Source organism: Crocodylus porosus, unplaced genomic scaffold, assembly GCF_001723895.1.
Source record: "Crocodylus porosus isolate Cpor-Errol unplaced genomic scaffold, CroPor_comp1, whole genome shotgun sequence".
In the NCBI taxonomy this organism is placed as follows: Eukaryota; Metazoa; Chordata; order Crocodylia; family Crocodylidae; genus Crocodylus; species Crocodylus porosus.
Window position 1 is genome coordinate 150,858,736 of NW_017728906.1, and position 10,833 is coordinate 150,869,568.

At 41.3% G+C, this 10,833-nt stretch overlaps 1 protein-coding gene across 6 annotated transcripts in view; it reads left to right on the plus strand.

Moving 5' to 3' along the window:
- LRCH1 (leucine rich repeats and calponin homology domain containing 1) overlaps positions 1-7,914 on the plus strand; it is a 210,910-nt gene extending 202,996 nt beyond the window's left edge. For 4 of the 6 annotated variants that reach the window (XR_002100016.1, XR_002100017.1, XR_002100018.1 and 1 more), the window contains one exon: positions 5,230-5,315. Coding sequence is in view for 2 of the 6 variants with exons in the window: in XM_019529924.1 (XP_019385469.1) it covers positions 5,230-5,343 (114 nt within the window). In the remaining 4 variants the exon portion in view is untranslated. Of the gene's footprint in view, positions 1-5,229 lie in introns of all 6 variants that reach the window. The other 2 variants (XM_019529924.1, XM_019529925.1) reach the window with 1 other exon arrangement.
- The last annotated feature ends 2,919 nt before the right edge of the window (positions 7,915-10,833 follow it).

Genomic DNA, 10,833 nt, shown 5'->3' on the forward strand with positions numbered 1-10,833 from the left:
TACCATCACAGTGAATGGCCAAGCTTTCCAGGCAGTGGACATATTCACCTATCTTGGCAGTACACTGTCACATGCAGTACACATCATTGGTGAAACCAATGCAAGAATTGCTAAAGCAAGTGTTGCCTTTGGCAGATTATACGCAAACATGTGGAAGCATAGAGGCATCAATCAGCAAACAAAACTGAAGGTCTACAAAGCCATTGTGTTGCTAATTCTGATGTATGCATGCAAAACCTGGACGGTCTACAGATGCCATGCTATGAAGCTAAACCACTTACGCATGGTGTCTGAGGAAACTGATGAGAATAAGATGACACAATAAAGTCCTAGACACTGAGGTTCTTGCACAGGCAAGCATTCCAAGCATTCACACTCTTGATGAAATCACAGAGGAGATGGGCAGGCCATGTCACCAGGATGTCAGATGAGCAACTGCCAAAGATCTTTTACTGTGAGCTAAAGGAGGGAAAGTATTCTCAGGGAGGCCAAAAAAATGCTTCAAGAACTCTCTCAAGTAATCCTTGAAATGTTTCAACATTGACCCAAGTCCTGGGAAGACTGGAGTGCTCGTGATCGTTCTACCTGGCGAAGCCTCATCCATGGTGGAGTTGGCGTATGTAAGCAGAAAAGAACTGTTGAGGCAGAGCAGAAGTGCAGACAGTGTAAATCTTACAACAGCAGCACATCCACTGTTGATCAAGCAACCCAAAGTGGCACTTCTTGCTCAGTGTGCTATAAATAGTTCAAAGCACAAATTGCCTTGATCAGCCATTCACACATTCACAGAAACCAAACTAACCAGTGATGTCATGTTCATCTTTGAATTAGAAGGACAAACAACAGCAACAACAACTTGCTCTTTTTTTGCAACAATAGCACGTTGCTGGCTCATGTTCAGATTATGGTCTACTGTAATGTCCGGGTCCTCTGCAGTACTGCATCTAGCCAGTCATTTCCCACTCTGTATTTATGCATGTAATTTTTTCTGTCCAAAGTGAAGAACTTTGCACTTGTCCTTCTGGATAAGCCTCTGTGTTGATGGACGTGAATATTATTGATATTTTTATGTTTTTTTAAACTGATTTCGTAGAATCATAGAATCAATGAGTCAGAAAGGACCTAGACAGATCATCTAGTCCAACCCCAGGCCATGGGCAGGAAGGAGCACTGGGGGTGGGAGGGGTCATAAGACCCCAGCCAGGTGCCCATCCAGTCTCCTCTTGAAGATTTCCAGGGAAGGTGAGAGCACCACCTCTCTGGGCAGCCTCTTCCAGTCTCTGGCCACCCTTACAGTGAAGTAGTTCTTCCTAATATCTAACCTAAACCTATCCTCCCTCAGCTTGTGGCCATTGTTCCTGGTGACTCCAAGGGGGGCCCTGGTGAACAGTCTTTCCCTGAGGCCCTGCTGCCGGCCCCTGATAAGGTTGTAGGCAGCCACAAGATCCCCCCTCAGTCTCCTCTTGCCGAGACTGAAGAGATTCAGGTCCCTCAGCCTCTCCTCGTAGGGCTGGCCACGGAGGCCCCCAACCATACAAGTGGCCCTCCTCTGGACCCTCTCCAGGTTCTCCACGTCCTTTTTGAAGTGCGGTGCCCAGAACTGGACACAGTACTCCAGCTGCGGCCTGACCAGCAGAATCAGCCTGGCACGAACCCATGTTTGGTTACCTCTCAACATCACTTCCCCTGCAGGGCTCTCACAAATGTGGCCCTTGATTATTTTTTCAAAGACCTTCCCCAGGATAGAAGTGAGGCTGACTGGCCTGTAGTTGCCAGGCTCTTCCTTCCTCCCCTTCTTGAAAATGGGAACCACATTGGCCCTTTTCCAGTCCTCCGGGAATTGGCCCGAGCACCAGGAGTCCTCAAACAGCCGTGCCAATGGCTCTGCAATGACACCAGCCAGTTTCCTCAGCACCCGCAGATGAAGGTCATCCAGGCCCACCAACTTGGATACATCTAAGCCCGCCAGGTAATCCTTAACTAGATCTGAACTAACAGTCGGGGGACTCGCATCCTTCCTGGGCATCTCTACGCTATCACCCAAGAGCACCCCATTGTCAGCAGACAGGAACATGGAGGCAAAGAACTTGTTGAAGAGTTCTGCCTTCTCTCGTGTGTCTGTCACCAACTGCCCTGCCCTGCCCTGCCCCATAGGGGTCCAATGTTACCCCGAGACTTCTTCTTGCTACCTGTATACTTGAAGAAGGACTTTTTGTTATCCTTAATCCCAGAAGCTAAAAAAAATCCTTATCCCAGAAACTAAAAAAAATCCCAGATTTTTTTTCTTTTTCATCTGTTTTCCCACTACCAGTTCTACATGAAGGTGCTTGCCAGCTTGCATCTAAGGATACATATTAAGGTTTACAACTTCTATATACCTCTGCACAAAGATATGCCTGTATAATGAGAAAGTAATAGTTAAGGACAGTCTTGCCTGCGAGTTAGCAAATCTCTAATATCTCAGTTACACAAGAACAAACCCAATGAAATTATTTGTATGATTTCAATTAAGATTAAATCCCTTTCTTGCTTGCTGAAGGCACTGACAGCATTAATAAGCCTTGAGGCTACTATTAGAGATAGTGTGCTTCATTACAGCTTTGAATTCAGTGATGACTTGTAGTGTCAAAAGCTAACACACTAGTGAAGAAACCAGAGGCAAAGGGGCAGCAGAGTGGGGGGAAGTTACTGACTCCAATTAACAAGGTAACCCATCTATAGGAGACCTGCACAACATCTTTTATGTAGGACACCATATAGTGTTTCCTTATAGGCATTTCCCTATCGCAACTAGTTACAAGTAGAACTCAAAAAACAAAACACTACTTTCCTTTCTAGAGCTCAAGGATAAATTATAGCAGCAGTAGCCTGATGCAAGATTTTGGAACAGACTTTTGTCTTTTCTTTTCATGCTATGTAGTTGATGCATAAAATTTGCAGTTAATTTTAATGTTTTCAACTTGCCTGTGTTGGCTATGACAGGGTGTTTGTGGCCTGTCGCTGTTTAGCTTTGTGTTTTTGTATGTCAATCTCAAACTAAGTAGGATCTGACTAGGTGCAACTTTGGAGAGAAGGCTACAAAGGAAAAACTTTTTTTTCTGACTGAAAGTGTTAATGATGGTTACAGTAGATAGTGGTACTTTTTCCCTTTCTATAGACAGCTTTGAACCAGTGCCTGGAGCACTTTGTCACTGTGGTGTTGAAGACAACCCCATTATGGCTGATGTCCTGACTTACAGGCATTAAAGATACCATGGAATTTTCTGTTTACAAGTATAGGCTAAATTCTTCACACAAAGCTGTTACATAAAACAACTAGTCTTAGTGTGAAAGAGAATGCACTTTTTTAGATTAGAAACTGGCTGAGACAGAAAACAGAGTTGGAATTTATGGTCAGTTTTCACTATATGCTGTGGTTAACAGTGGGGTGCCCAACACATCCACGTGGCTTACCGTATTGATCAGTTTTCTGAGAAAGGAAGTGAAGGTAGCAAAATCTGACATATGGTTAAAAATTACTATGGGTCATTGAAGCTAGAGAGGACCGTTAGTAACTTTAAAGCACTTTTAAGAGAAGTCTTAAAGAAAAAGTCTAAAGTTAAATCTGAAGCACAGTGACAATGGAACCTCTTACTGGTAGCAAAATCAAGATCCTGAGTACTGGAAGAAGTAACATCAGCTCTTCATACAGATCACTGGGTTTTAACTGAAATGTAACCCTTCAGGAAACTATCACATGTATCACTTGGGGGAAAGTCAATATGCAGTAGCAAGAAGGGTGGAAGGAGGAAGAAGGACAGAAGTAAGATGCATTAAGTGATGGGATAGTAACAGTAATGTGAATTTTTTTTTAACCAGTGGACAGCTGTCATCCCTCAGAACTTCCTGCAGACCACTATGCACCATTACCATTGATCTCTTAATTAAAAAGCAGAGATTTGATATGATGCAGAAGCCACTGGGATAGAATAATATTGCACCATTATTGTATAAACCTGTTGCATTCAATCACCTGGATTGTTAATTCAAGATGAGAAAGCATTCAGAGATGGTTAATGAAGGATTAGATTAGAGATGAAGGAAAGTTTATCATAGGAATAAAAGGGTCCCAGTTTTTGGGGTTGTTTTTTTTTTTAGAGATGATATATACTCACAGGAAAATTCAAAACAACAACTTTTAAAAAACAGAGAATAAAAGAATATACTTTTTTGCATAGTAACATATAGCACTCATTGCCATTGGATATCTTCAGAGGCTACAGTCCAGATTCAAGAAGAATTTAGGTACTAAACGCACCTTTGATTTTAAGCATAATGGTAAGTCAGGCCCCTAAATACCTTTGTCAGACTGATTGTAAGTGTAGCAAGCTACAAAACAGTTAGACCATTTGTAAGAACTAGTTCCCAGTTCTACTAGGGGAAACATGAACAGTCCACCAACCAATCGGGGTTAGAAAAAAAATTACTCTGTGGCTAGGCTCTTCCATAATTGTCACTATGGAGTTTCTAGGAAGATCTGGTATTATCCATTGTCAGAGGCAGACTACTACTAGTTTCTTCAGGTGTTACACTCCTACGTCCTGTAACCAACTGGTAGGTTTTCCCCCTGACAGTGGCTGCTTCGTTTTAGTGGGCAGGTACTGATTTTCCTTTGAAAAACAATGCAAGTTTCTAAAGCACTTTGGAATCCTTCAGAATGAAATATATCCATTCACCGCAAAACTTCGTTCCCATTCAATCTGTAGATGCTAATGAGTTCTTTCTAAGGTGCATGTACTGGGGAGAAATACTGGCTCTTTTGAAATCAGTGGCAAAACTTTGGACTTCAGTAGGGTTGTGATTTTAGCTTGCATTTTTAAAACTCTAATAGGTGATTGTCACAATATCTCATAGTGCCTGCAACGCTCACTATCTGTGCTTTTTAGGCTGTTAAATCTGAATTAATATGTGTATGATATATGATGCCAATATCAGGTTTGTTGCTGACAATTAATTATGAACTTTAGCAGTAAGACTGATGGTAACCTCTTAGCCCTGTAGTAAACCAGACCAGCTAAAAACTCAAACTAGGCCAAATAAATCAGAAGCATGAGGGAATAATTTCCATTGGAAAGTTTAAAATAAAATAGAACAATGAGTCCTGAGTGGTGAAATAACTATTCTAGTTATGCTTACATACCAAAAGATTAAGCAGTAAGTCTAATCTTTGCTTTTTTGTTTTCCTTCTAGGAGAAGCTCTGCCTACCACATCACATCCTAGAAGAAAAGGGCTTGGTAAAAGTGAGCATAACCGTTCAAGCATTACTAGACGTAACCACAACGAAACAAGCTTTATTCACGTGAAACCACGAGGTCTGCTGTAATCAGCTCTGCTGTGCCATCCAAGTATTAAAACACACTGCTCATCTTTTCACACTGCATTGAACAATACACTACTGCTCCAAGAAAGCATTCCTGCATACCTGACCTGAAATTCATCTTTCAGATTTTGAACATGTATCAAGCTATAAATCAGGAACAAAACAAATCATTTTATAGAGCAGATTGGCACTTCACTGCATTTATGTCACTTGTACAGTAGTTACTAAAACGACCACCTCTCTGCCACTTCCATAAGTGTGGAATATAGCTGTCTTGCAGCAAGATACATTGACCCGATTAAAGTAAAAACCATCTTTCGTTTGTTTGTTTGGTTTGGTTTTTTTTTGGAAAGAAAAATATTGGAATTATACCACGTTAGTTTTTCTGCAGTTGCTTCAGGCCATTGTTTTTTAAAAATACCCAGACCTAAAATATTTATATAAATATTATTTATTAGTGAATTGTTATTCATCCTTTGGATGCAAAATGTAAATTAGGAAACTGTATTTTATTACTGCTTTTTTGTGGTTAAACACTTTATTTTAATATAAATATTTAGTTATTTTTTATTCTGGTTGGTGTGCAGTAGTATTAGACCTCCAGAAGTCGTATTTTCTAATACGTAACAATAAACAACACTAGGTGCTTTTATGAAAAGAACTGTTGGCTGGGAAGGCACTCATTCATTTTCAGATGTGTGGAACATGGGTAACATTTGTCTGCATTTCTTTAGCTTCCTACATTCCAGCAGCACCTCCCTCCTTCCCCCGTTAGATCAAATTGGTTGAAGTTTAGAGCACACCCATTTTATTTGTATATAGCTGTTGTTAGAAATAAATAAATAAGGAAAGATTAAACTTGAAAACATAAATGTGAACAACTATTTTTGATTGATACTTATTTTACTATGCACAAGACATTAAACTTTTACCACAGCAAAGCAAATGATGTGCATTAGCATCATGTGTCTTGAAATTGAATTTTGCACTGTAACTTGAGTGATATTCAAAGAAGAGAGCACTACAGGACAAATTAAGGAAAAAATAGCACAAGGAAGTAAACAATAGGAAGTTTTACCAGCTAGCCAAAATGTGTGCAGTTGATGATTTCTTCAAGAGAAGATACAGTTGTTCAGATTGCCTACCATCCTAAAGGCCCTTTGTCAAATACTCACTGCTTGGTGTTGTGCTTACTACAGTGATTATAATCTCATTATAGTCCATGTAGTTCCTTTGGGATTTCACATAACACTGAGCATAACATTTTGTGGTGAATGTTTGCCAGATCTAGATTTCTTGTCCCAACTGAGGAACAGAAAATAAGGGGTCATGTTATTTTTAACTTCAGAAGTTTTAAATGCCTAATTTATTATCAAAGCATTGTTGGAAAAATATTCTAGGTAGATACATTTGAGCACAGTGGTATTCACAATATTTGGAACATCAATTTCCTTTGTATGAAAACCTGGTGAGGTCATTTAGGCAAACAAGGCAGGGAAGATGTATGTGGCAAAAAGGACGGGTGTTAGGGTCAGTGTTACATTCAAGCAAGTAGCATTTGAAGTGCATTACACACAGGTGAGACAATGTAGAGAGGGATTTAAGTAGCAAGTGGATGGGTAGAAATAAAAAGCTTAAAGCTGTTTGAAAGAACAGTGCATCATTGTCACAATACTCCATATTCTAGGCAGAGTTTTAAGCATGTTCACACAAAGACAAGGCATTTAAAAATCCCCATATTCCAGTAACTGATTTTTTTTAAGCTTGAATAATATACACTATTTGAATGCAGACTAAGCATTTTTGACATTTCAAATTGCCGGTGTACTGGAGTATATTGAGAGCAACTTGTTAGGGGGATAAATGATATCCAGGATAATGAGACTTAAAGTATGTATGGAATATCCAGTTATTTCAACCAAAGCAAAAGCTTTTGTTTTATTGAGGGAACATTGACTTAAATTGTAATTTTGATTGGCAGCTAGCATATTATTTCCTATTAAAATGTACTGTGCACTTTAACACTAAATTAAAATGTATTTTAATGTTTGACAGAGATGCACAAATACCTGTTTTGTCAAAAAGCCTGAACAATGTAAAGAAAATAAGTTTTCAACTCAGAGTATATCAGACTTAAAAAATAAGCATTCAAAGATTGACTATATAAATAGGAATATTCATTGCTGCATCTTAAAGGGTAAAATGCAGGTTCCTGAGTATTTTTTTACAATGTATATATGGCAACATGAAGCTTTGTAATTATTATTTTAACAAATCTTTGTTTTTTCATAATTAAAGTTTGATTTTTCTCCTGATAGTGTCCTTCAGTATTTGCTGAAAGTTGGCTGTAAATGGCTCTAAATATTTTGTAATACAGCTTTTTTACGCAGTCTTAACCTGTATGGCTAAAGAAATCTTCATGAATCTTTGTACTCTATTTATATGTGCAATAAAGCATGCATGGCCAACTGATAATATAAGCAGTGAACATAATGTATATAGTGCAAATATCCTTACTGTAGTTACAATTAAACCATTTTATTTGTACAAACCATGTAATGACTGCTCCTGTGATTGTACCATAGAGGTGTTTGGAGAAATTAGAAGCAAAGCTAGTGGGGGTGGGGGAATGGGAATGCTGCTGTCTTTTGTTACCTGACAAGATATTTTAGTAGGAGATCTGCATGCAAGCATCCTGCTCAGTGCTGGTGCCCCTTTTGGTATATGTAGTCTGTCACCTGTAGCTGCAAAGCTGGAAGACTTAATACAATTTGGACTAAAACTGCTGTGTTGCACATCCCAGGGTAGGGAACTGATGAGCTGTAGATCTGTCTTTAGAAACCTATTTTAATAGGTCTAAAAAACTGCCTGGGTTTTGTCTCCCACTTCAGTTCTTGAAGAGTCCTGAGATACTTCAGAATTACAGGGCAGAGGCGGCTTTCACCCATTCAAGTTGTCTTCTGCTCTGTTTGAACACAGGGTTTATCTTTGGATCCCGGTGCTTGAACAATTTCTCCCTTATTTTCCCCCTATATTTCTGTATGGTACACGTATCTTTCTTCCTGCTGCCACAGGTTATGCAGATGGATTGCCATTTTTGTCCTGCCAAGCTGTATTGTTTGAGCGGTTCTGTGCATGCTGTGACACCTCTGTATTCCATAGAAAGACCTTTTGCATCTGTCCTCAGAGAACAACAAAATAGCACTTTAGATTACCTTATTTATTCATGTACCACACTCGCCTTTTCCCCAAAATTAGTGTGCATGTCTTAAACAAGGAAACGGATTATGAACAGTTTGGTTAAAAGGAAAAGTCTTTTTTACCCCTCATTCAGCCTTCCCAAAACAAGGTACATGTCAAATTTAAGAGCATGTGATATTTAAATAAATACAAAATTGGAAGTAGCCTCTGTGGATTTCCAATTACTATTCATAGATTTCATAGATTTTAGGTTGGAAGGGACCTATTAGATCATAGAGTCTGACCCCCTGGCCTAGGCAGGAAAGAGTGCAGGGGTCAGATGACCTCAGCCAGGTGTCTGTCCAATCTCCTCTTAAATACCTCCAAAGAAGGGGACAGCACCACCTCCCTTGGAAGTGTATTCCATATTCTGGCAACCCTCACTGTAAAGAATTTTTTCCTGATGTCCAATCTGAATTTGCTGTCCCTCAGTTTGTGGCCATTGTTTCTCGTTACCGTGATGGGCACACTGGTAAACATTGTGTCCCCTATTTTGTGCTCTGCTTCCCTAATGAGTTTGTAGATGGCCACAAAACCACCTCTCAGACTTCTCTTACGTGAAGAGGTTCAGGTCCCTCAAGCGGTCCTTGTAGGGTTTTTTCTGTAGACCTTTAACTAGCCCTCCTCTGAACCCTTTCCAGGTTATGTACATCCCTTCTGAAATGCGGCGCCCAAAACTGGATGCAGTACTCCAGCTGTGGCCTAACCAGTACTGCATAGAGGGTGAGTATCACCTCCCTGGACCTGTTTGTGATGCAGCTACTTACACAAGAAAAAGTGTGGTTAGCTTTACTTACTACTTCATCACATTGGTGACTCGTGTTCATTTTGGAGTTGACTATGACTCAGATCCCTTTCCGCAGTTGTGCTACTTAAAGTGGTACCTCCCAGGCTGTAGGAGTGTTGATGATTCTTCCTCTCTAGGTGCAACACATGACACTTACCTTTGTTCACCTGCATCCTGTTCTGTTCTCCTCACTTCCCCAGCCTGTCCAAATCAGCCTGGATTTGCTCCCTGCTGTCTAGTTTGTTTACCTCCCCCCATATGGTGTCATAGTATCATAGTACTTAGGGTTGGAAGGGACCTAAACAGATCATCAGGTCCGACTCCCTGCCCTGGGCGGGAACGGGTGCTGGGGTCATATAACCCCAGCCAAATATCTGTCCAGCCTCCTCTTGAAGACCCCCAATTCCCACTGGTACCCCCTGGTGAGTTTGTAAATGGTCAGTTCCCCTCTCTGCCTTCTCTTGTGGAGGTTGAATAGGTTCAGGCCCTTTAGCCTCTCTTCAGAGGGCCTCCCCTGCTGCCCCTGGACCATGTGAGTGGCCCTCCTCTGGACCCTCTCAATGCTCAACCCTCTTGAACTCTGGAGCCCAGAACTGGATGCAGTACTCCAACTGTGGCTTGACCATTGTCGCATAGAAGGGAAGGATCACCTCCCTGGGCCTGCTTGTGATACATCTGTAGATGCACGACAAGGTGCGGTTAGCCTTCCTGACAGCTTCCTCGCATTGGCAGTTCATGTTCATCCTGGAGTCAACAATGACTCCAAGATCCCTTTCTCCCACTGTGTTGTTGTGAAGGGTATTCCCCAGCCTGTAGGTGTGTTGCTGGTTCTTTCTCCCTAGATGCAGCACCTTGCACTTGTCTGCGTTGAATTCCATCCTATTCTCATCTGCCCACCTCTGCAACCTGTCTAGATTTCATAGACATTAGGGCTGGAAAGGACCTCGGAAGATCACTGAGTCCAGCCCCTTGCCCGAAGGGCAAGAAGTCAGCTGGGGTCATAGGATTGCTGAGTCTATAAGTCGTAGCACCGCCAAGCCTATAAGGATGCTGTAGGTTTTTCCTCCCAAGGTGGAGAACCTTGCATTTTTCGATGTTAAACACTATCAGGTTCTCGTCCGCCCATTTGTTGAGCCTGTCCAGGTCAGCCTGGATCACCTGCTTGTCTTCAGGTGCGGATGCTTTGCCCCAAAGTTTGGTGTCATCAGCGAACTTGGCCAGTCCACTCCTGACTCCAATGTCCACATAATTAATGAAGATGTTGAACAATATGGGGCCAAGGACAGAGCCTTGGGAGACCCCACTGGTCACAGGACACCATGATGAGTGATTTCCATCAATTACCACCCTCTGGGTCCGACCACGGAGCCAATTTCCCAGCCAGCAGATCATAGTGGACCCAAGGCTACAATTGGCCAGTTTTGCCAAGAGGTGATCATGGGATAC